Below are 26967 nucleotides of genomic sequence, written 5' to 3'. Positions count from 1 at the left end.
TTCTTAAGGGGTTTTCTTGCACATTTGTGTGACAGATGTGCAATAATGAGTAATGAAACACAAAAGTTTCCACATCATTCAAAATCATCTGGTGTCCAAGTCCAAGCTTGAATAACTCTCACGGCGTCTTGCTTTGGTGGCCTCCTGAGGTCAGCTCCACTTCCATGTTAAAATACACTTTAAATAAACATATTTGCAGCCTGGTACAGATTGCAGTTTACGACTACAGCTAATTGCCCTTCGTGACATCAGATTAATTGCTGTAAATTGTAGCAGTTAAGCATTACATGGCTGCTTTGAGTGGCAGTTAGGCACCACCTGTCACTCAACATCTCAAAGTCTTTTAAAAATGTCTAATTACCACAATCTGTTATACTACGGCTTTATCTAGTGAGAAAAGTAACTCTTTAAGCACCCTTTCCATAAAATAAACAACGCTTTGCAAATAGCTTCTGTGTTTTGGTTATATAGGCAGTGCACCCTGCTGTGCATTCACCTTTGAGTGCAATGACTGTACTTCAGAGCATATCCAGTTGACATTGACATTATTACTGAGCAAATGAATGATGATGATGACATATACAGACAACGGTGTAAGCTCTATGTGCAGGCAAATACTATTGCACGCAAATTCAGCTTTTGTTCACTTCCAGTTAAAGTGGCTTTGTTTAAAGCGTATTGCACACCGCTATATACTGCCCCCTTGTGGTCATCCTACAAACAATGTAGCATGCAGAAGCTGCATGTTGCATATAATGATGCGATGAGAATCCTTTGCAGGATACCTAGAAGTGGTAGTGCCAGCCAGATGTTTGTAGCTGTGGGTGTTTGGACTTTTAAAGCACTTTTAAGGAAGCTAATGTTCAATTTTAGAGAACGACTGGATGGTTCGAGTAACAGTATAATTTTAGCACTCACAGATCCGACACTGAGTGGTTCCCGTTACTCATCCAGTCTCAGAAAGCACTGGTTAAAGTGTTTGTGTATTTATTGATTTATTTTAAGTAATTGTGTTTTATGTATATTATGGTTTTATATTTTTACAAATGTTTTAGATACTTATTTATATACATATATATATATTTAATGGTTTATACCTTGTGTTGGGGGGGGGGGGGGGAGTGTTGTGTGTGTGTGTGTGTTGTTTTTTTGGGGTTTTTTTGTCTTGTTTTTATGGACATGAAGTCTGCCAATAAAGATTGAATTGAATTGAATTGAATTGAATTGAATTGAATTGAATTGAATTGAATTGGTTGAACCTCTTCCAGCACATAGAGAGTTTGAACCTAAAGGTGAATATTATGGTTTTACAGCTGTAGCACTGGTACCATTCTCCTCCTTAGTGGGCCAAACCACTATTATTGTCTAATTAGCACAGTTCTTCTAATGTCCATATGAGGCTGGTTTTAAAATTGAGTCAGTCCCCATAGACTCCCGTGTTAAAATGCCTAACTATAATACACAAATAAACATGTTTTCAGCCTGGATAATGAAACTGTTTTGGTCTAAGCTTCATGATACGAGAGTTGGCGGTGTGCACGACAAAAGGAGCTGTCGCCAATCATTGTCTGCTAACTGGAGTCACAGAACTGAACCTCTCCACCATGTTTATGCTATTGGTGCATCACAGCTGCACTGTTTGACAAATACTGCATCTTACCTGCTGTTCAGAAAGTCTATGGTTCAATTCTGGTGTGTGAAATTCCAGTATATTATTAGCCTGTTGTTTAGCACTAATTAAATGATAACAGTTTCTTTGCATTGGACCTGTGAAGTTGATTGGTTGTGTCACAAGTCATCGGTGACATCTCTACAACTGTTTCACAGTTATACTGCTGCTGTGCTTCATACTCACTGCAGTGTTCTCAGTGCTAGCAAAGGAGTGGAAGTCAAAATGAAGTTTTCTCAAGAAAGTTTTATCTTTTTAAAAATGGTGCAGGATTTTTGTATAATCTGGGAATATCTGAGCTTTTTGCACTGATATGTCATTGAAATATGGTAAAACCTGACATAATGATACACTCACGTCTTCAACCGAGCCACATCAGCTGCGCTACCTGCACAGAGTTACAAAAATCGAGAGGTGCACGACCAGCCTAAGCAACAGTGAAGCGTGGCTTTCAAAATGAGGACAAAACATACCATGACGACTGAGTTCATCTTTTACATACAGTCTATGCTTTTTAAATGCAAACGGGTTTCATGTTTAATTGTTGGAGCTTCATGGTACTGAATTCTCTATATGATAATCATTTATGTTTTCAGAGTTATTTGTGTGGCAATGCAAAATTTTTATAAACACATGCTCATTTCGTGGGAGCATGCATGTTAATAAATCACAGGTAGACTGAAGGAAGGCATGAAAATAAGAACATATGGTGTGATTCAGCTGCAGAAGGTGGGAGATGGCCTTTGGAGTTTGTTTTGCACAGCATTTTGATCAATTATTTAGGATGTCATGTGTCAAAGCCCATAGTAGCCTAACCACGTTCACCAGCATTATGGGCAGATAATAGCCCCAACGTGTCAATCGAGGATGGAAGCAGATAAGATGTGAAAGGTGATCTATGCGGTGACTAATGATAGAACATTGATCAAACACACTACTCTCTGTCGAAGAAATGAGACCCCCGTGCTGCAGCGTTGACGTCTCAAACGGGAGCTCTGCCCAGCTGCAGGATGATATTCATATTCCGGAGGTATATGTGCAGGACAAACATGCACTGATGCAAACACGCTTTGGTCACAGCAAACAAACAGAGGCAGCTCCAAGCTGTAGCATCGTGTCATGCAAAGAGACGTGGAGCCACCTCCATTTTCAAGCTCTGCTCTTTTTTTTTTTTTACCTTCTGGGAGGTGAAAGATTGCGTCCAGTGGTACAAAACGAGCCTGTCTTTGTTGAAGGGTTTGGGCTCTGCCGCCGGTTCTTCGCACTCCTCCCCGTCTGTGATTTTACCGTCTTCATCCATGGCTGAGATGGGCCACCAGCTACAGTTGGTAGGGGTAACATGGTTGGAAGACGCCATGACAGAGCGTTTTGTGCGTGTGGAGGAGAGGAGCGAGGAGGGAGAGGATGGAGAGAGAGTGTGTGTGAAAGGGAAAGAGAGCGAGCAAGCGAACAAGAGAGAGAGAGAGAAAGCTCAGCGGCTCGAGCGCAGCAGCATCACCGGTTCACGCGGCAGCAGCGACAGCATCCATCAGTTTGGGACAGCTCCGCGCTTCCCAGGGAAAAAACACGCACACCCTAATCCATATGCAAATACCGACTTACTCGAGCATGCCGCTGTACTTGCAATTAAATCGATGGGTAACCGTATTACATCACATGATGCGTTACGCACAAACATGCGCCGTGGAAACCCCTCGCAGGGAGCGCTTCAGTGGAAGGTCAATCGGCTCCTGTAAGGACAATGGAGGCTGTGGGCCACGGTACGCACGCAAATTTTCATTGTGTGGAGCGTAGTCTGCCTATAGGAGCAGCTCATTAAATAATCAGAGGACTTCAAGTGCTTTTCTTTCCGTTACCGGGAAACTATTTGGACTAGGCCATGGTGTCAAACTCACTTTAGTTCGTGGGTGACGTGCAGCTCAATCTCGAGCCACACCAGTAAACCGATTACATAATAACTTTTAATATTCCGAACTCCTGATTTACTCTCTTAAAAAGGCACGTAGGGCCTAATTCCCCGTGACCGTAAAATCATTTAAAGTCTTCCGAAATTAACGGAGATATCGACAAAATGTGAAGAAACAAGGGACGCAACACAATAGAGTAACATTTGTTTTAATTTGGAAAAAAACAAAACAAAAAAAAACATTATCAACTGAAGTAGAAGTAGAACCGTGCTGCACTTTCATGTAATACCAATTTACACCACAAGATGACGCACTGGGACAATCAATCCCCCCCAATCAGTCAAGACATTAAAAATACTTTATTTACAGTTGCTAAGTAAACTGAGGTAAAGCTAAAAATAAATGGCCAGATAAAAACAACATACATCCCAAAATATTTCAACACACAGCGAGCATTTAGAAAACGTAATGTAGAAGTTCACAGTAAATACTTTGACCAGATCCTAATTTTATTTTATTTTTTTAAATCTAAAACCATCTGTCCAATAAGAAGATAAAACTTACAACAACAGAAGTTATTACTTCTTGTTAATATTTTTCTCACTTAATGGGTGATTCATCTTTTACATAAAATAAGTCATGCTCCAAGAATATTTCCAAATTGTTTTTTCCCACATTTGTGAGTCAGATCAAAGTGAAAAAGCACAAAAAACTTCACACGCAGATGGTTTTGTAATTAAACATACCAGTGTTATTTCTTTATGAAACAATGTGCCTATAGATCTAGAAACACTTCAGTTTCCATCCATTTTGTCTCCTGTGGAATAAACCTGGCCTCGACACACCAAGAATAGAAATGCATTTTATGGAAACAGAATGAAGTAATTAGGCAGCATAGTGGTTAGCACTGTCACTTCATAATAGGAAGATCCTGGGTTTGAACCCACTGGTTCCCTGGGGCCTTTCTGTGTGCATTTTGCATGTTTTCCCTGTTCCTGTGTGGGTTCTATTTGGGTAATAGTGGAATGAATAGTGGAATTGTACAGTGCTTTGAGGGCCCCGAAAAGCGCTATATAAATGAAATCCATTATTATTATTATTTGTGAACTATGCTTAAAAGCCAGGCCTGTGCCAGGAAACCAACCAATTTAAATGAGCTCTATCAATTGTGCCACGAAGAGTGGTGAAATATCCAGTCAGAATTATTCCAGACGCTTGTTGGTGGCTACCAAAGCATGTAGCTGAGGTGCAGTTTCTTAAGGCAGGGATGTCAAACTCATTTTACATCAAGGGCCACATACAGCTCACGCATATATCAGTTTTTTTACCCCCCACATACAGAGCGGTGAAACTCCACTTTCTGTCAGTGTAAAGACGTTTAATAAGAATAAATAAAGGAATGATAAAGAAATGCTGCTGTAGTAAATGAAAGAACTGTCAGCAGGACTTTATTTAAAAAATAAAGGAGAATGTTTATGTTACTTTATTACTGTAGTGTAGTATAAATGGTAGAAAACAGTAGTAAAACTAAAACATAGCAACTAAGAGTTTTTCCTCTAAAGTTATCCAGTCAGCTGGACTGGAGTCTTTGCTGGGCCAATTCTGGCCCCCAGGCCTTGTGTTTGACCCTTGTTCTAAAGGACATTTAATTATCAGTGGGTGTGCATGTATACTTTTGATCCTGTGTGAATTATAGAAAGTTTCAAATTCACACTTTTCCACCTAATTTTAAAGTCATAAAAGAAGTATGCTGTACGATGATTCCAGTCTGGAAAAAGAAGAGTTCAAATTAAAAGCCCAAACTAACCATGACGTCCATGAGTGGATGTAAACGTTTGACCACAACTAATTGAAACTAATCCCAACCCTGGAAATAAATACATAATTTCTTTGCTTTTTGACTTAATTAGCATTGAGATTAGAAATATATTATTGGTTTTACAAAAAAAAAAAATATGTTAGACATCCTGCAGCACAGTAAACTATATTCATCTTTTTAGTAATATCCAATAACAGTTGACTTCTGTTTATGTGCAGAAGTCTACCTTAAGTCAGGGTGCTGATTTTTAAAAATGCTATTCAGTGTTTTGTTTCAGTGTTAGACACAACAAATAGAATAATTTGCAAAGCAACAAACACTTTCCTGTATGATGTTATAGTGTTTTTGTTCTTTTAAAGAGCATCATTTTTCAGACTTATTTATGCTACTCTGAACTGAATATGTGCTCTACCAAACTGACTGCATATGCAATAAATGCAACAGCTTACTATAAAGGCCAGTTCTCTGCAAAAATTCTAATAAAAATTGAGAACTTTTGAAAATGTTTTTATTAATTAGGTGCAAACAAACTGGAGTAACCATGTAAAATAAGGTGAATGATTGAGTGTAATCTCCAAAACAGCAGCTCTCATTGGCAGCCTAGCACATAGTTTGGGCTGGTTGTTCCATATCCTGGGGACATGGCTTGCTATAGAAATGCCAGCCCAGTCCAGAATTTACCAGAGATTTAGTCTGTCTCAGTCTCTGCTGGTTTCCTGCATAATCCCAGACAGACTCCAGGAAGCCAGAATCAGGGCTCTGCAGGGGTCTTACCATCTGTTCACAGGATTTGTTGTTTGTTGTAGCTCAGATGCCTTTCTAAATGCACCCTGTGAGGACTGAAGAGTTATGCACATTTCAATATAGTTTAATTTTTATCTGACAAAGTCTAAGCAATCCTGTCCCTAAACCTATTTTATTAGCTTGAGACTCTACAGTTTAAACATGTGTAACTAAACGTGTTTTTAAAGAATAAACTGGGAGGCTTGGGTCTTTGGTTTGACTCCTTAGAAAAAATATTCCACATATGATTCCTCCTCTAGGCCTTTCACGTGAGTTTATTTCAGTAATTATTCAAGACTGAGGGAAACAACTGGTAAATGATTGAGCCTGCAGCTGAGACAATGAGCTGCTAAAGAAGTCTGCTCAGATTCTTTCTGACTTGCTACCTCAAATAATAGAAGTTAACATTTTTCAGATACAAAAAGAGTAGATGTTCTTACCAAGACTTGAAAGCAGTTTTAAGCAGTCAAATTGGGTAACAATAATTTCCTAAAAATCACAGATTCATGTTCTGACCTTTGGAAGCAACAAAAACAGACCCCACTGCCCAATTTTGGATTCATTAGACAAAAAACAACAACCCCAAAACACTAGTTTAAAATGGCAATTGATTAATATCAAGGTCAAGCTATCAAAAGCTTAACATTGTATGTTAGACAGGCATTTTTCTACCTTTTTTATCTTAAGCAAAGGAGTATAAGTGCAAACCCTTTCCTTGTAATAGGATATTTAACATGAATGCACAAACACCGTTTCAAGCAAAATATGTTGTTACCAAAACGCTCCAGCAGAGGGCTGAAGAGTGATACATAACTGATGCAGATCTGGAGTGTTTATGTTGGATTTGTTTTTCTCCTGTTGTTACATTGGCTCAGATTTTGGACACACAAAAAAATTAAGAAAAAGAATTCATGGTTGTTCACAAAGTACACAAAGTCATACATCAAGTCCGGGAGTTAAAGCAAGAATCCATAAAAGGGGTACATTAAATCCAAGGTAAACACACAGAGCACAAGCAGACAATCAGGAATCAGGAATATATAACATAAACAGAAGGAAACAGAAGGAAAGAGGAATATATGCGCACTGGCCACTTTGTTAGGCACACCTGTTTAACTGCTTTTTACTCCAAATAAATAATCAGCCAACCACAAGACTGCATTTACACTCAATGCATATACAAATATAGACATGGCCAAGACAACCTGCTGAAGTCCAAATTCAACATCCGGATGGGTAAGGTGGTTTCAGTGACTTTGGATATGGCGTAGCTGCTGGTGCTGGTTTAAGTATTTAAGTGTTTAATTATTTAAGGACCTGCTGGGATTTTACCAAACAGTGCTCTCTAGGGTTTGCAGAAAACAGTTTGAAAAAGATAAAATATCCAGTGAGCACCAATTCTCTGTGTGAAAATGCCTTATTGATGCCAGAGATCGGACTCCTTTGAGCTAATAGGAAGGTACCAGTAACTCAAATAACAACTCATTATATACAGAAGAGAATCTCTGATGTACAACATGTCAAACCTTGAAGGAGATAGGCTATAATTCATACAGGTTCACCAAAATTATACAAGAGTAATTTGGAAAAACCAGACCTGATGACATTTGTGTTACCTCACCTGAATGGTAAGGTCAGAATTTGCCATAAACAACATAAAAGCATGACTCCATCCTGCCTTGTATTTACAGGTCAAGTTGTTGGTAGTGACATAATGGAAACAGTATTCCCATCTTCTGGTGGCTGCTTTCTGCAGGGTAATGCACCATATCACAATGCTCCAATCATCTCAAACCTATACTAGTAAGCTGTACCTAATAAAGGGGCCAGTAAGTGTAGCAGATAAGTGTGATTAGTGATGACAGTCAGGTGGGCAACAGGTGAAACTGATGAGGATGAGGGATACAACCACAAAGGAGGAAAAAGGAAGTAAAATACAGCAAAACTAACTTTCAAAGTAAAACTGGAAAAAAAAAAAACTAAAAAAAAATGACAGACAAGACGGAGACAGGGGAACTAGAAAGCAGAAGAAACTAGACAGAGAAACATTTTTTTCCTAGTAAAACAGGAATATATAACATACTAGCAGCACACATGGTACCAAAAGGGATCTATATGCATGGCTACATTTATGGAGAAATAAACCACAGAGACACATGCTGAAGCCTAATTTGCACTGGAAATATTGCACTTGACTTAATGTCACGAGAACCACAGGCGCTTTTCCGTCATACAGGAAGATGAATTGGATGCAACAGTGGTGCATGTGCGCTCACATATCTCTCTGCTGAAGCTTAACAGCCTATTAGAGAATAATTGCGCTCCAACTGCATTAACTGGGCGCACCGTGTGTGCAGCAGTAAAACCTATAGAGAGCAGAGTCCTGTCCCGAAGTGGCAAGACTCTCTGGCATGGCTCCTTGCAGGCAGCAGAGTAAGGATTGGGTTGTATTTTTGGAAGGGTGTGTGTGTGGATTGGTCGCCTTGTTAGGTCTGCTAAAATATTTCCAACAGCAGCGACTGTCGGGAGATAGCTGGGTGGCAGGGACAGGGAGAAAGGGGCTTTTCTCTGTGGCCACCTGGTAAAGCCATGTAAGATCCCTGGCTTTTCAAGACAGAAATACAGAAACAATTCCGATTCAGTAACCGGTAATAGGATCCAAATTTGCAACGAGGTATAATTTATCCTGGAGGGAATCTGTGGAGTGGGTAGTTAATTAGCTTAATCGACGAATCCAATAAGACAGTGGAGTAATCCGGAGAAAAGAAGGGAGGAAAAACAGAATAAAGTGTGAAGTGCGCCCCGGAGCTTCATGGACACGCTCAGAAACCCCCAAACCCAAAGAAGAAACCAAGTTCAGCACTGAGGGTATCTCCTGCCAGTTTTAATGTCAGGTGAAGGTGAAGTCAGACTAACGGAGCTCTTATCTTTAGACAGGTAACAGAAAAAAAAAAATCAGCTTTACTTTCTGTGCGTTTTTCTGCGGTGAGGAATGAGTGGAGGTCGCTTTGAGTTTGATGACGGTGGAGCTTACTGCGGAGGCTGGGAGGGGGGCAAAGCCCACGGCCATGGCATCTGCACCGGACCCAAAGGACAGGGCGAGTTCTCGGGCTCCTGGAACTACGGCTTCGAGGTGGTGGGAGTCTACACCTGGCCCAGCGGGAACACCTACGAGGGATACTGGTCGCAGGGGAAGCGTCACGGTCTGGGAGTAGAAACCAAAGGACACTGGATTTACAAAGGGGAATGGACTCATGGATTCAAAGGGAGATATGGCGTCCGGATCAGTGTTGGCAGCGGAGCAAAGTATGAGGGGACATGGAATAACGGGCTCCAGGATGGATATGGCACAGAGACGTATGCGGATGGAGGTGAGAGTCGCATTAAATATGCCCACAACGACCAACAAGTGGGGGGGAAAAAAAACTTTGATGTTTTTATATTTTTCGATAATGTGCTGTTAGAAGTTTGATATGTGAAGTATTCGTTGTTTTAATTGAATATCACATATTTTGTATGCCATGTGTATCTAATAATTATCATTAGTCTGTAAAGGCTACTTCTTTGCAAGACTTGTATGATAGACTCGATACTTTAATTCGCAAATAAATGTAAGAAAATACTAAAGTTGCCACATAAACAGTGCAATGGAAAGCGAAATTATTACCTCTACAAAAATCTATACAGAAGGATAACAAATATACAGCAAAAAAAAAAGGGGGGGGGCACCTTATAACTGTGAAAAAGTGAAATATTCACATATATGCACTTTGTTACTATTTAAAGAAAGACGTGCACATTAAAACTGCCGATTCAGATATTTTAAATGGAGAACGCTTTACATATAGAAAGAGTACCTGAAAACCATTGTGAAATACTTGAGTATATGTACTTAGTTACCACAGAAAAGAGTTACTTATAGTCATTGAAAATGCTAATGTGCCTCTAAAGCTAGTGCTGATAAACGTATTACTCCTTAAATATAGAAATAATCAAATAAATTACCATTTACTGTACTACAGCAAGTAAGTACACATGCTCAAGCACATCCACTTATCTATGTTTGAGTACATCACTTGAGTACATGGCACTGAGATGAACAGATGCTTGTGGTCAAACTGCAGATTCATGTCTCAGCAGGATAATCGGGTTTCTGAATCTTTAAGTAAAACTAATAATAGATAAATGAAGGACTTGAGTATTTTTGTTACTGTACTCAGTAAAATACCGATTTAAATGTACATAGTTACTACTAAATAAAAAATAATGCTGCTGCTGTAGGTCTCTGCAGAGTTATGAGTATTCAGATTATTTTAATATTAATCAAGATGGCTAAGGGCAGCTAAGAAATATACTGTATATATTAAAACTGCAGCAGCAGACCACAGTAGGGTCAGAGGTCATCGTGTGGCTGAACCTCTTCACAACATTCCTCTCAATGAGGAAACGTTGCTAGTTTGAGGATTTTCAGTCAATATTGCTGAGATTACTGATGCACTTGACAACTGAAAAGGTTTAGGTGATTCAACTTCTTGATGTGCTTTTAAAAGCTGAATTGAACACATCATGACCTTCATGGTTTTAACTGCTATCTATAGCTATAAAATAAATGTGAAGTCCTGAAGTGCAGTACTTTATTACTATTGTTCTGCTTGTAAATCTTGCAACATCAAAAGGAAACTCCCGCCAAGATTGTTGGAGACAAATCCGTGAGTGCAAAACAGACCGGTCTGATGAACTCGGTGGTCTTTAATGATGCCTCTGTAACAAGAAGAAAACACCACCCTGCTGCTGTCAGTCAAGAGGTGCTCAGAGTTTGTTGGAGCTAAAAACCCCTACATGGATGTTTCCAGTTTGTTACACTACACGTCACAGTGGCAAAATAAGTACTCAAAATTAATAAAAACACAAAAAGAAATGCCCTCAAGTCTACGTCTTACACAAGTAAAAGTACTAAGCATACAAAACGTGTAGTAAAGTGAGCAGTTGTGCAGCAGTACTAGTCCTCTCAACTGTTATACGTTGTATATTATGTCATTTGTATATCATTTATGAATGCGGCCACTGTGTTAACAGTGTATCAGGAAGGAAACATTATTATCGAACTTTGTGTGTGCATTTTTTTGTACACTTTCTCTGGGCGCTTCTCTTGGTTCTACTTAGCCCGTCAGCTCACTTACTTAATAAAATGAGTTAGACGAATAAAATTAATTGTGTTTGTACAACAGCAGTGGTTTCCCTCCTTAACCTCTGACTCATCAGCTTTGAGGTGCGGTGCGTTGGAAGATGTGGTTGGAGGCGGGTGGGTGTGAGAGCACCAGATGTCAGGATTTAATAATAGCCCACATATTTGGTGCCCTCTTGGCCTTGCAGGCTGAGGCCTCGCTGTCACTGTAATCCACACACATCAATTTTAGCATGAGAACAGACACTAAGATGACTTGTCAGCGAGGGTAGTACTGAATGAGATGTGTCACTCTAAAGATATCCATGACATTTTGGCAGAAATGAACGTTTAAACAACAGTCTCCAGGAGCGATAGCAGCTCTGTGAGCCTGGACTCAAATAGGCTAACAGGCTAATATGTTAAGAATGGCATTATTAACATGCTAATGAAGCTAAAGTGCTAAGATTTACTATTTTCACAATCTTCAATTTAATTTATGGTAATGCACTGAATCCCTGCTGTAGTGGGTGATGCCATTTGCATACTGTGAGCTGGTGTGTTTCCACTGCTGAACAGTAACTTCTGCTAAGACACAGAAAGGAGCAAAAACTTAAGAGCTGACTTTGAGTCAATACATTAATTGCAGGAGCTATGAAAGCATCACATGCTTTTGCATTAATGTAATGAGCAAATTAGAGATAGTTGCAGCCTCTTAAATTATTTCTGAGCCATTATCCTTCTGCTAATCAATATAATGTGTTTATACCACATATTCTTAACAGACAGACTTATCAAAGGTGTTGAAGTCTGTATAGCTGTGATGTTAGGTAACATTTCTCAGATAGTGAGCATCAGGATAGGGTATAAGATACAATGTAGGTTTAACACAGTGCATTCCTCCTTCATTAGCACAAAATACAGACGGCACAACAAATAAAAATCATACTTTTTTCGCAGGTGCTATTTACATAGCACACAAGCTATCTCGAGGTGCTTTATAATGAAAGATCAACATGATCACGCTGTGTGCAAGCACTGGGAGGAAGTGCTCCATTTTAACAGGAAGAGACCTCATACACACTCAGCATTAGGGAGCTACTGTAACTGACTGGTGAGTGAGTGGACAGAGAAGACAGAAAAGGAGAGACAACAAACAGTAAACAGGATGAATCACAAACTACAGGAGAGAATAAACAAAAAGAAAGAACAGGCGGCACATGCTGCTGCGCTTCCTGTCTGTCCATCAGGCAGGCTGTCACAGGGCTTCTCCCTCTTGGTAATTTCTCGACTGTGTCTTGATTAACTGGATTGTCTCACCGTCACGTGTGACTGGAATGTTTAACAGCAATCATTTCAAAATAAAAGCAAAAGAATCCTGTGCTTTCTGCCCAGAGTCTATGACAAAGTTCTTAATGATAGTAAGCTGTTCAAACCACCTTCTTGCAGTTCCAGTGGTTTTGCAATTGCTTGATCAGAAATAAAAGTGTACGAGGATGGGGAAGTCAATAAAATCTGCATCTCAAAATCTTAAAGTTCTATGAAAACTTCTTTCTAAGATCAAAAAGCATTCTTGAACAAAAGATCAGGGAGTCTTTGACCTGATTGTAAATGTCATTATGATTTCCAGTGTTAGTGGGGTCTGTCTTCTATGTCCATAAAAAGTGCAGTGCAGTCTTTCCCAATGTAGATGATTTGGTGTTGATTTCATCCTGATCAAGGTGGAAACACGTTTCTAGGGTTAAATACCTTGTGCTCAGGATCTGCGGTGTAGTAACAAAATATTTACAACTTATTTTTTTAATGGTTTCCAGGTACATTTCAGGGTCAGTTCACTGGTGGGATGCGGCACGGCTATGGTGTTCGACAGAGCGTCCCCTACGGCATGGCAGCAGTTGTCCGCTCCCCTCTTCGTACCTCCTTGACCTCCCTTCGCAGCGAGCACAGCAATGGCACCGTCCTGCAGCAAGACGTCCCAATCATCACCACCACCAATGCCTCAGGTGAGGAGACACCCGTCGCCACTCCTACCCAGCTGGGACCGTCTCGAGGAGGCTTTGCCCTCACACTCCAGGTGGACCCTGGGGCTGTTAAAAACAAGAAGAAGGGCCTATTTCGCAGGAGCTCTCTACTGGGTAAGCTGAAGAAGTCCGACTCAAGCACATCGCTGTCCAGCCAGAAGAGCAAGATCAGCTTCCTGAGGCCGGATTCAGCTCTCAGCTCCAACGCCAGCGACACCAACTCCACAGTCAGCATTGGGGATGAAAGTCTGGCTGGAGCTGAGGATTTCCCCCCAGTGGAGGCTGACATTGACGCCACCACCACAGAGGTCTACATGGGCGAGTGGAAGAATGACAAGCGCTCAGGATATGGAATAAGCGAGAGGTCCAGCGGGCTGAAGTATGAGGGTGAGTGGCTCAATAACCAAAGACACGGCTACGGATGCACCACGTTCGCTGAGGGAGGGAAGGAAGAAGGCAAGTACATGAACAACATGCTGGTGAAAGCCATGAAGAAGAGGGTGATCCAGCTGAAGGGAACCAAGATCAAGCAGAAGGTGGAGCGGGCAGTGGAGGGTGCTCAGAGGGCTGCAGCCATCGGCAAGCAGAAGGCAGAGATTGCTGCTTCCAGGTAAGAAACCAGAGAGATCATTCTTCTCATGCCTTTTTTTAAAATCATATTTGGTCTATTATGGGTATTTTTTTCTATCCTCAGAGCAAAACTATGATTTCGACATGCTTCTTAGGTTAACTGGTGATTCTAAATTAGCCTCAAGTGTGAATGTGAGTGTTAGTGGATGTCTCCCTTACAAAGGACTTGTAATTTTTCTATGGTATATCCAGCCTGTTGTCCAGTTGCAGCTAAGATCAGCTTCAGCCCCCTGCAGTGAGGCTAAGCTGTCAAGAAAATGGATGGCTGGATAAATCTCCAGCGATCTTTAACAGTGGTATTAAATACCACTGAGGGTCGCTGGCTCTGTTGTTTTTGTAGAATTTGGCTACTTTTGAAGTATTTGCACAAGTGTATTTTTTGTCAAACTCGGCACAAACCCAGCAGATCAGCAGATATCGGTGCCTTCCAATTGGAAAATCCCATGTGGGTGCTTCAGTCTCCTTACAGTAGCTGCACATAAGCATGTTGCTTTGCACTACACCTGCACTCCTTCTCTTCTTTTAATGTTGTTTTTGACTTAATATCTGATCTGTTTTTGATTGAAGCCCACTCTGTTCTGTCCTTGGGTCCTTCTGCTGCTCTCACTAGCTTGTCCATTACCGATATACACATGGAAGAGCGATGAGAGCCGTAGGGGTGGGGGAAAAAATCGATACTGTGTAGTATCGTGATATTTTGTTTGCTAATAATGTATCGATACAGGGACAGCAGAAATCTATATTTTGTTACTAAAAAGGTTTTTGTGCTCAGAGCATGTTGATCCTTTTTCTGAGCAAGAATCCTGACATTCCTTCACTGTCCAAATGTGTTTAACTTTTTTTTGGCAGCAATAAACATGACAGTTTACTCATTTTAATTTAAGACATGTTTTATTTTAATTAAGTTTAAAACTTTTTTATTTAATGTAAATTTATATTTTGTTTTAATTTACTTTCAAATTCTTCAGTTGCTGAATGGGCTGCATAGTTTTCATATTGCATAGTTCAGAATAGCTATAATTGTACCAGATGGTTGCATTCAGTTAAGTTGGACTAGACTGTAATACAAACCGTTCAGTTTGTCAACAATAAAACTAACTGAAATGAGAGAAAGACTGAGTGCGAGACTTTATCAATATTCATTTTATCTAATATCAAAGTTTACCTTTATGTACAGAATCTGAATATTGCAAAAAAAAATTTTTTTTTAAAATCGCAATAATATCGTATCGTGCGTTAAGTATTGTGATAATATCGTATCGTGGGATGTATGGTGATTCCCACCTCTAAAGAGCCGACATCACCAAATATAAATCACAGCAGATGGAAATGTCAATCTTCTTTTCACTGCACTGGTTCAGACAGAAATATCTATAAATAAAACAAAAATAAAATCAATTATTTTAAAAATCCTACAAAAGGGAGTAAAGACAAGTATGTAGGCACCCCCCAAACTGCAATCCACATAAACACAAACACACTATGTGCTGTAATTGTCTTAGCTACTATGATTTTCCGTAATGTGAATAAGGATAGTTTTGAATTGTTTGGCAACCTTTGCAGTAGAGCCGATGAGATATTTATTTATTCAGATGGCTAAAAGAGTCTTTTATGATCCAGGAAATGCCTTCAGAACCTTTCAGCAGCACTGCTTTTATAACAGGTGCTTAGCCCTGTGACTTATATGTAAATTAAATGGTTAAAAGGCTTAAAGTCGTGCTAGGATTTGCTAAAGGTCAGTTTGTGTGAAGGCAAATGAAGTTCACATACTACTAACATTTATTTAGAGCCTTTATCTGTCATTGTAATCATCCATGGCTTTGGCTGCAAGTCCAAATAAACCTATAACAGAAATACCTTTAATCAATGTATTATAGCACAAACTGGACAACCCATTGTTAAAAATTCATGTGGGTTCTTCTGGTTACCTGTTTAGTTTTTTGTGGTGAAACTGGAAAGTTCACAGGCATAACTTTTCTCCCTCTCAGTGTGTGTTTCTCAGTTTATCTGCCTGAATTGGCACTGTGTACAACATATTCAAACAGTGAGACTGGAGTGACCTTTAGAGCTCCACTGCACTCAGTTACAGGAGTGGCTGAATATCTGATAGCTTTCTGATAGATTTCAACGTTAGGAGGAGAATACATATCTGAAATCTCTATATGTGCTTCCTGCTGCAAGCCCAGATCGTAGTCGACAGAGGATTTAGTTGAATACCTGAGGAGCAGAAGATCTCTGGATTTTTCTAAATGAGTTTGCTTATAGTTTAACACAGAGCCTAGAAACAGGGGAACCCATAAGTCTCATCATCCCCATGAAAGAGAAACAAAATCCAAAATCTCTAAAGCTGAATAATTAACATGATATTTGAGTTGTGAACAGAAGAGTACTTATCATGGAGTCGTGCAGGGTATTTGAGTAATGGCGATGCTGGCCTTTTAGCGAAAATCTTAGATGATTCACAATCTGACACTTTTACTCCCTGCAGTTGTCAAAATGTTGATGTATCTTACAATAGTTGGAATGTAGCAAGCAGCTCCACAGTATCAGTTTCCAGCTCACCACTGTTGGCCTTGAACACGACTTCTCAGAAATGACTCCCCACTGGGATCCCAGGGTCCTTACAGCCATGCTCCTCCTGGTGTGAAAACACTAAAGCATGTGTGGACGTACATGCTGTAATCTTATATTTGTGTGTCATTGTAAGAGGTCGGGTCATTCAGAATTTTTGATTTTAATAGTTTGAGGTTTCCAATAATCATTTGATCAGTGGTTCAAATTCCTGAGCTTATTACACCCAAAGCCTGGAAGTAAAACAGGTGATCTTCTGGAGTATTTGTAGCCAGAAGTATCATTTTATGCAAGACTACACGGCATTTTTATCCTTTGTTCGCCTGTTCTACAATGATCATGTTCCACATTTTGCATCTAGTCTTCTAAATTTGAATATTTTTAATGGAGAGACTGTGGGGAAACCACCAGGGACTGTCATCCTGGGAGTCCTGTAGGAAAACATGATGTCTTTTCCAAGGTGGAAAACTACAAGTAACAAACTATGCCAATTTGGGAAGGCTTCGGTGAAAAAGTAGAACAAGTAAAAAGCAAATTCAGCTATGTCAAAGATCAGAAAGTTTGTTTTTCTTTGTTTTTTAGTCTCACAAGAAACCTGCAGCTCAGAGATGTTTCAGTTGATAGATGCATCCCTGCTAAAACCCAAAGGATTTCTAGATCAAAAAAGAAACTGAAATAACAGTTAAGAACAGTTTAGTGAAATAAAAAAAGAGGCCACATGAGAGTAAGAAACAACTTCCTTTTATGTACAATGTATTTATTTAGCAAGGAATATATTCACACAGGAAATGTGCTTCACATGCTAAATTCCTCTGAGCATTTGTAACCTGCCCCACACAAACATAGTCTGACCCTATTATAACCCCCTGTGATGCCAGAAATGGCCTTTGCTGAATCCTATTAGAAGGGAAAATGTACTTAATTGTATGACTGCATATAAAAGATGGACACTGGCACTCAGTGGTTTCTACACTTTACCTTTTGAAGCCTGAACCTTAGTTTTTTGGCTGCTGATTGTATTTAGATGAGAAGGTGGGAGTACTAAGTTAAGCCAACAGTACCGAGCTTGGTTACCAAGCTGCATCCGTAAACAGTGCAGCTGCAATGCACAGACAAAGATGCCTGCCACAAATTTTTTTGGAAGGTCTGTTTTTGCTAACATCCCCACAGCGAGCCATATTATCTGTCAGATAAATTAATTAAAAACACTCCAAAAGTCACAAAATTCAGTAGAGAGTATAAATGGTAAATGGCCTGTATTTATATAGCGCTTTACTAGTCCCTAAGGACCCTAAAGTGCTTTACACATCCAGTCATCCACCCATTCACACACACATTCACACACTGGTGATGGCAGCTACATTGTAGCCACAGCCACCCTGGGGCGCACTGACAGAGGCGAGGCTGCCGGACACTGGCGCCACCGGGCCCTCTGACCACCACCAGTAGGCAACGGGTGAAGTGTCTTGCCCAAGGACACAACGCTCGAACTGGCAACCTTCCGATTACAAGACGAACTCTCAACTCTTGAGCCACAATCGCCCTAAGAGTAGCATTTCCCATAGTGTCAAACTATTCCTTTAACTAGGTGAAAAACCTTTTGGATGAGCACAGAATGCATGAGTGTGATTATGTTTAAGTCATTATTGTGATTAATCGCTACCCCGATTTGTCTCACAGATTTATTTAAACCTTTCTCTCACACATTGCAGCACAATCTGATTTAAAATTAATGCAGGAAATCCTTTTTTATTATGTGATTCATGTGTGCACAAACATGTCGACCTTCAGATTGTCTGACCATACAAGGCGGTGGTGTTTTTGCCGTCTTCAAGACCTGAAATAGGCTGAGTGTTTACAGCAGTGAGACTTGCACTGATGGACTGCAGACCCCCGTCCCTGCAGATTGAAATCTAAATATTGTACTGCAAAGATAAGCAGTATATGAGAGTTACTCATTGTGTCAGTGCTTTAGGATCACCTGAGGCAAGTCTGAACAGAGAAAAGCAGATTTCACATTTAACACGACTGTCATCAGGAAGAGCCTAAAAAAGTGCTGGAAGGTCAGTGCTGAAATTTCAGCTGCACCGCATTTTACAGGCAAACTTTGGTTTTCATTACATTTACTTGGCAGTTTGAGTTACTGTTTACGTTTAAAATTGACTTCTACTATTTACATATTAACTCTTTAGGATTCTGAGTATTTTTGGCTCTTTAACCGTCCATAAAAACAGTTTTGTAAACTGGTTGTAAACAAAGTTCGGACTGGAGCTCGGGACTCTTTGAGGGCTGTCTTGTTTAATTTGAGGGGAATAAAATAACGGGTCAGTAATTAGAAAAACAGATGAGCTCTCTGTACTATTTCTTGTTATGTGACCTCCGAGCAATGTTGCAATAATGAAGTTTCCATTAGCACTTAATGTGTGTGTATTTTAGCCAACAGATTCAATTATATTTAAAGATGCTGTCATCTAATCACTCTTTCATGCAGTCCCTTGTGCACACAGTGTCTTCTTTAGGATTACTTCCCATTTCCACCAAACATTAGATTATCTAATAAAGTGGAATTGCACTGTAATTAGGTCGTAGATGTCACTGATGGAGAGCTTTTTTGTAGCAAGCATAAGCCATGGCCATTCCAGGTGGTAAAAACAAACACTTAAAAGGTCTCAAGAGAAATTACGCTTTTTAAAATGTACTTTGAATAGCCCTGTTTGGTGCAAGTTCTTGTATAGCGAGTTTTCTGCAGAGTTAGTGGGACCCACAGAGAATAAGGGCAGCATTATTTTCCATCGAACACCATCCGCAGAACTGAGAACTGTCAGTCCTTTTCATGTCCAGGCCAGGTGAGACTGGGTCAAACTAAGCAGTAGACTCCAACCGACAAAAATATGTTTCCCTTCTGTCAATTCAAGTTTCAGATGGAATTCTTTTGCTGCATGCGTAGGAAGCACAATCCAAAAGATAGATAAATAAATGAAATGGGTACGGGTTGGGCAGTAGATAGCTCTGGCTGTAATCCTCTTTACTGGCACACATTAAAAGCAGAGGCCAGTGCTGACTCTGAGCAGGTCTAAGTGACCGTGGAGTCTTTTTGCTAATGTGCTTGGGCTGATAAATCATTTATATTTAAAAGTTTCTGTTGAATGAGCTTGTTACCAGCAACTAGCTCAAGCATGAGATTTTCCTTTAACCATATCACAGCACTTCAAATTCCTTGACGAGTGCAGTCTGAACCACTTTGAGTGTCTGGTAAGACCAAATAAGCACAGTATAAATGGCAATCCTTTTTCAGTGATGCAAAACAGGCATCTATTCAGTGTCTTTATGGTGAATACCCACTGCGTGAGGATTCATCATCACATCATTATCAACAGCCAGTCTGGTACCTGCAAAGTGAGACAAAATGCATTGCAAGATGTAGCAGAAAACAGTGTACATGCCACTGACATATCAGTGCTTTATACACTCAGTGTCCAAACATTTAAATCAGATGGCAGAGGAGATGTAAAGTATTGTTAACAAATGCCCTTCTTCTGTGGAACCGGCTTCCAGTTTGGATTCAGGAGACGGACACCATCTCTACTTTTAAGATTAGGCTTAAAACCTTTTTGCTAAAGCATATAGTTGGGGTGGGATCAGGTGACCCGGAATCATCCCTTATTTATGCTGCAATAACGCTAGGCTGCTGGGGACTTCCAGACTTCCACTTTTTTGTCTAACTCAGTGTGTGTTTATACACCTCCTCTGCATTTAATCATCAGTTATTATTAATCTCTCTTCCACAGCATGTCTTTGTCCTACCCTCCTCCTCTTCACCCCTAACTCGTTGCAGCAGATAGCCACCCCTCCCTGAGCCTGGTTCTGCCAGAGTTTTTCCTTCTCACTGTCGCCAAAGCACTCGCTCATAGGGGGTCGTATGATTGTTGGGGATTTCTATGTATTATTTTAGAGGCTTTACCTTACAATATAAAGTGCCTTGAGGCATCTGTTGTTGTGATTTGGTGCTACATGAATAAAACTGAATTGAATTTGAATTGAACTGAAAAAGTGGATTCATTGTTTTTGCAGTAGTCTAAAATTCTGATTGGTATCAGTGCACATTATCTGCTGGAGCCGTGGCTGATAGGGAGCAGGTGTAAGTGACTGAGGAGTTCCTTGCAAAAGTGCATGGAATGCTCTTTATTTTTAGGAGTTTAACTATGTCACAGCACCTCGAATTTATCTTTTTATCCTACGTAGACAGCTACTGGAATAATATTACATCTTTCTTATTCTCTTTTTGACAATTTAATGTCCTTTGCACCCTCTAAAATCTGTTTTTCTTGCACTGGAGTATTTTTATATTGTTGCATTGGTCCTAACAAAACAGCCTTCCTGTAGTCCTGGATATTAAACTGAAATCCAATATTATATAAGCAGAGGAGACATGACACATCTGTTCCTGGCAGTGGTTTCCTCACACTATGATCCTTTGGCAGTGATGTCTTGGATTTAAAAATACACATACAACCAGGACACTGCATGCGATCCCAGACCAGGCCTCTTCAAGCCCAGTTAGTCAAAGTGTTTGCTGACACTCAGACAGTCTGTGGACATTGTTCTGCTTTGTGGACTGGCTGCTGGGCGTCTGGAGGAGGACCTGTGTGGCAGGACAGGGTGTAAATGACGCACTCATAGGGGCCTTGTAGTCACGGAGGAGCCCTGACTAAATATGGACAGGCATACTCTTGCTGTATCACAATCGCGGGGGAATGCAACAGCTGATTGTCCCCCTCCCCCCTTGCTGCTGTCAGACCCCGTCTTTCCTATCTGGTCACAAACACCCAAACAGCGATTCTTCTTCTTTTTCCCTGCAGACAGAAATCAAATACTTACCCATACACCACACAGCTGTGCTCAAAAACAGTAATCTGCTTGCTGTTTTTCTCTCTTTCTGTCACCTCCTGCAAGCCTTAGCTCCGCTAAGAGCCGCCAACAGTTCGAGATCACAGATCTCGATCCATCTTGCGTCAGCAGTGGTGTCAAATGCCTCCATGGATATAAATATGGCACACCTCATAAGCAAGTGCTTGGGTATAAAGGGTTAGTGTATATATGTACCACACCTAGCTTTAGTTGTGGGGCTTGGATTACATACTGTACTGCTGATACTAGCATTTTGTGCTGGTGAGCGATCAACTGGTCATAAAAGTTGTAAACAAAGTTCAGACTACGGCTCAGGACTCTTTGAGGACTATTTTTTTTATCAAGTGACTTATTTAATTTGATAGAAAAAGAAACTGGTCAGTAATTAGAAAAATAGATGAGCTCTCTACTATTTCTTGCGACGTGACCTCTGAGTAATGTTGCAGTAACGAGGTTTCCATTAGCACTTAATGTGCGAATATTTTGGCCAACAGATTCAATTATATTTAAAAATGTTGTCATCTTTTTTATTAACAGCTAATCACTCTTGCATACTCCCTCGTGTATGCACACATAGTTGCTGCAGAGTTGGAAAGGACCCTCCACAAAGATCCAGTGGCACATCTCTCTCGCCATCAATAGACTCCAAGACGATGGTGGCGGGACAAAAAAACAGACATTACAAAACAGCAGAGTACCAGGACTTATTTAAAGAACTGTATCTATACTTATATATTAGGCCAAATTTAAGTTTTACATTAATCTGTGATCTCATAGCTGTGGGGAGTTATGACGCACAGAAAATAAAGTATATTAATGTACTAACACTAGCACATGCTTTTTTTTTTTTTATTCAAAGTACACACAGTTATTTTTGCAGTGCATTTGTGTAAAGTGACCTTTACTGTACTTTTGTTTCTGCAGCTGAAGCCTCTGAATGCTTCCTTCGCTGACTGTATATAAAAGCTGTCTGTGTCTGAGAAGTGAACTCAGTGCAGAATTCTCTTACACTTGTGGGGGTTTGTTTTCTAACAAACAGTAGAGTGCAGCTCCTCTGGTTTCAAAAAGACTTGTATATAAACCTATAGAATAACAGCCCAAGAAAACTTTTGATCTGTGACCTCACTAATCTTAGCGTTATGGGCTGACTTGATCGTTTTTGTGCTTGGTGAAAACAAGGTTAATTTTGAAAATTTGGGCTCAATTTGAGCCAGAAAGAAGGCTAAAGTATTCTCACTGACTAATGTCATGGCATAACACATTGGTTAGCCTTAAACTATTCATTTAAGTGTTTGCTGAGGTCACAGGTGGGATTTATCAATCAGAACATCCATTGACTGACATTATGAGGAGCTATGATATACATTTTTTAGCAACTGTAACCAGACTGGAAGATATATAATTACACCAAAAGCCCCAAACAAATATAGTGTTCCAGCAGGAAAACACTGCTCAGTGCTTGGCTGCTTTAATCCTTCATGCCAGGTTCTGGTTTATTTATTTATTTATTTATTTTTTGTTATTATTATTTTAGTCAGTGATTTGCACAAATCTATTCATTTTGATTATATGACTCGTAATTTACAGGATTGAATTTGATTTAACCATGCAGGCCTAAGTCCCTACTTTTCACCTTGTGCTTGTGCTAAAGATTTCACCATATTTATGGTACTGAGAGTTGTGTGGTCAGTGATGGACACGCTCAGTGAGCTGTGAATGGATGTGAGGCTGCTACAGGGGTCAGTTTATATCCGTCTGCTGCCTTTAGCCATTTTAGTACTTACCAGTAGCTCTGCTACATGCATAGCACTTTATAAAAAAATGCAGGTCTCATAGGTGTTTTCTAATAAAGTGCACAGTGAGTTTTCATACTTAACCACTGTATTTAAGCATAGACTGTATATAAAGGATACATGCAGTCACTTTCAGATTACCCTTTTCTTTCATAATTAGCTTCCTGGCTGTAATGTCCGTCTCCTATGCTACAACTGAAATGGAAAGAACACAGTATTTCATGCTGAATTCAACCATTTATTATGTTAAAAGTAGTACAAATGTAATATCAGTGGTGTAAACGTGGTTCTGTGACTATTGTGCGATGCCATGTTTTGTTGGCAATAAGCTAAACTAAATGGGAAAACTGTGGAGTTCCCAACAGGAAGGAGAACAAGAGAGAGGCAGGAAGCTGAACTGAGCCCGGTGTGTCAAATCTGCTGATTGCTTCAGCTTAGAATTACCCTGGTGCTTCCAGGCATACTAAAGAAAATAGCTGTTAGCCACTAATCTACCCAAGCTCACATCAAGCTATCATAGTAATAATATGAGCTGGACCTGATGTGGGTTACAGTCATTGTTGTTTGAGCCAGATGTCCAAGACATCAGACATCTGGACCATTTAGGTGTATCAGAGGTGAAATCAAGCAGCCGGACTCCCCCTGAGTTAATCCATCAGTCAAAGTCAACTATGGCCAATGGAAAACTGCAGATGTGGTCCACATTCAGACCAAACATTCAGTGTTATCTGAATGAAGCCCCCCTCTGCAGCCTCCGCAGTTAACAAACAGTTGAAACTCTATTCCTACTCCTGAAGACACTGAGCCACTGTGAGGTGGAAGGTAGAGTCAGTTTCCAGGAAGAAGCCATCTGTCGACATCTTTCTCTTCCAACTGGCAGTTTACCCGTCCACACTGAAAGGCTGCCATCTTGTCTGCTACCTCACGCACCACTCTGTCTGCAGGCAGTCAGGAACTAAATTGTAATAGTATATTGTTAGGTAAGGGAGAAGATGGTTGAGGCTTTTCAGAGTATATTTTTATAATAAACATGTATGCATATTGTGTTCATTAGCACTTTAAATAAACTTAGCACAACAACTAAGTAGTAAGGACATTTTTGGTTGGTCAGTTATTTCTTTGCTGCAAAATTGCTTCTTGGCAATAAAATTGATACCAGTGGAAATCCATTCATGGGTTGAGCAGCAGAGTTAAGTATGTGGGTTGTGCCTTTAAAAAAAACTTTATAAATCTTCTCAGAATAAGCCAAAGAGCTTATTCTGCTATTGACTCTTGTTTTGAGCCTCTGGTACCCTGGTGCTGACAATCTGGCTTGTCATCATTAGAGGCATCTCAATGCAGAGAGATATCAAGATGAGTCTCTGCAGCCAGGGGTAATCGCTCCACAGTCTTGGACCAAATTCTATCCTCCAACATAACAACGATCGCATAGACTTTGATCATCTGGTCAAATAAATGATACCAAACAAGAGCTGATAGCAGAATAAGCTGTTTGTCATTGGCAGAGGGGATTTTTTTCCAAGATTTTCATGGGCACAACCCACATACTTTACTCTGCTTTTCAACACACAAAAGCATTTTCCTCGCAAATGTGGCATCATCTAAGGGGAAATAAACAGGCTTTCCAGTGGTACAAGATTTATTGCCAAGAAGCATTATTACAACAAAGAAGTAATCGACCAAAACAAAGTTTCCTTACTTTTTGTGCTAAGTTTAGATATTGTTGAGATTGCTATGGAAACATGTTGTTAAAGATCAGCTGTTAGAATAACTTTGAGGAAAAACAGCTTCCTGAGTAGGTGCTGAGTCTGTGTGGACAGGTGGAGCTCATTTATATCAATCAGGGGACCTCAGGAGCCTCTAATTGTTCCTGGTGGAAGCATCTTCCCCACCTAAGAGGAGCTATTTTCATCTTGGTGTAAAGTTACAACATGTTGAGTATTTATAGAGTAATCACACTCAGTACCTGCAGTTACTGGGGACAAACAGCAGCAGCTTTTAACTCATTTACCTCTCGAGTTTTTGGATATAGCAGCAATTCATCATCTAATGAATTGAGACCGGACAGTGTGCGCACCGCGGATGACGTCAGTGCGCACACTGTGTCTGAGGAGGATGTGCGGAAGTGCTTCAGGAAGGTGAACGCACGCAAAGCTACTGGTCCGGACGGGATTCCCGGCCGCGTCCTCAGGTCATGCGCGGCTCAGCTGGCTGGAGTGTTCACGCACATCTTCAACCTTTCCCTCTCTCTGTCTGTAGTCCCAGCCTGCTTCAAAATGGCCACCATCGTCCCTGTACCCAAATCCTCCACCATCTCCTCATTGAACGACTGGCGACCTGTAGCCCTGACCCCCATCGTAAGCAAATGCTTCGAGAAGCTGGTCAGGGACTTCATCTGCTCTGCACTACCCGACTCACTGGACCCTCTACAGTTTGCATACCGCCACAACAGGTCCACTGATGATGCCATAGCCCTGACACCACACACTGCCCTGTCACACCTGGAGAAGAGAGACACGTATGTGAGGATGCTGTTTGTAGATTACAGCTCAGCATTCAATACCATCGTTCCCTCGAAGCTGGACAGGAAACTGCAGGATCTAGGACTGAGCAGCTCCCTCTGCAGCTGGATCCTTAGCTTCCTGTCTGACAGACGCCAGGTGGTCAGACTGGGCAGCATCACCTCATCCCCCATCACACTGAACACTGGTGCTCCACAGGGGTGTGTACTGAGCCCTCTCCTGTACTCACTCTACACCTACGACTGCACAGCCACTAACAACTCCAACATCATTGTGAAGTTTGCGGACGACACTACAGTGGTGGGTCTTATCACCAACGGTGATGAGACTGCTTACAGGGAGGAGGTCAGCGCCCTGACCCACTGGTGTCAAGACAACCATCTCACCCTCAACGTCGCAAAGACAAAGGAGTTGATAGTGGACTTCCGGAGGTGCAGAGAAGTACACACCCCCATCACCATCAACGGCGCTGCTGTGGAGAGAGTGAGCAGCTTCCGGTTCCTTGGTGTACATCTGGCTGAGGATCTTACGTGGTCAGTGAACAAAACAGTGAAGAAGGCGCAGCAGCGCCTCTTCTTTCTCAGGAGACTGAAAAGATTTGGCATGAGCCCCCGCATCCTCAGGACCTTCTATCACTGTGCCATTGAGAGCATCCTCACTGGATGCATCACCACCTGGTATGGCAACAGCACCGCCTACAACTGCAAAGCTCTCCAGCGAGTAGTGCGGTGCTCTGAACGGATAATTGGAGGTGAGCTTCCCTCCCTCCAAGACATCTACAGGAAGCGCTGCCTGAGGAAAGCGGGGAGGATCATCAAGGACTCCAGTCACCCCAGCCATAAACTGTTCAGACTGCTTCCATCAGGAAGGAGGTTCTGCAGCATCCGGTCCCGTACCAGCAGACTGAGAGACAGCTTTTTCCATCAGGCCATCAGACTGCTGAACACGTCATAGACACCTCAGCTTCACTACTGGAACTTCAACATTATGCACTCCACACTGTATATAAATGCCACTTGTTTTGCACATATTCAACTCTGTATATTTTATATATTTTATTATTATTATTATTATTATTATTATTATTATTATTATTATTATTATTATTATTATTTTTTTTTTTTTTTTTTTTTTTTTTTTTTTTTACTATTTAATTTGTAAAAATGTGTATACACACACA

At 40.7% G+C, this 26967-nt stretch overlaps 2 protein-coding genes across 3 annotated transcripts in view; one reads left to right on the top strand and one right to left on the bottom strand.

The window, feature by feature from the left end:
* The window catches only part of gdap1l1 (ganglioside induced differentiation associated protein 1-like 1), a 29047-nt gene extending 25643 nt beyond the window's left edge, over positions 1 to 3404 (bottom strand). Inside the window, exon 1 of the mRNA XM_085443435.1 lies at positions 2847 to 3404. Within this exon, the coding sequence (XP_085299561.1) occupies positions 2847 to 3026 (180 nt within the window). The 5' untranslated portion in view covers positions 3027 to 3404. The remainder of the gene's footprint in view (positions 1 to 2846) is intronic.
* A 5276-nt stretch (positions 3405 to 8680) lies between these two features.
* jph2 (junctophilin 2) overlaps positions 8681 to 26967 on the top strand; it is a 28712-nt gene continuing 10425 nt past the window's right edge. For both annotated transcript variants that reach the window (XM_085444588.1, XM_085444587.1), the window contains exons 1-2: positions 8681 to 9549; positions 13157 to 13973. In XM_085444588.1, the coding sequence (XP_085300714.1) occupies positions 9171 to 9549; positions 13157 to 13973 (1196 nt within the window). In that variant the 5' untranslated portion in view covers positions 8681 to 9170. The remainder of the gene's footprint in view (positions 9550 to 13156; positions 13974 to 26967) is intronic.

Source organism: Copadichromis virginalis, linkage group LG20, assembly GCF_057382275.1.
Source record: "Copadichromis virginalis isolate Kocher_CV1m ecotype Utaka linkage group LG20, C_Virginalis_male_GT1.1, whole genome shotgun sequence".
NCBI lineage: Eukaryota > Metazoa > Chordata > Actinopteri > Cichliformes > Cichlidae > Copadichromis > Copadichromis virginalis.
This window is presented reverse-complemented; position numbering and strand designations above follow the sequence as displayed.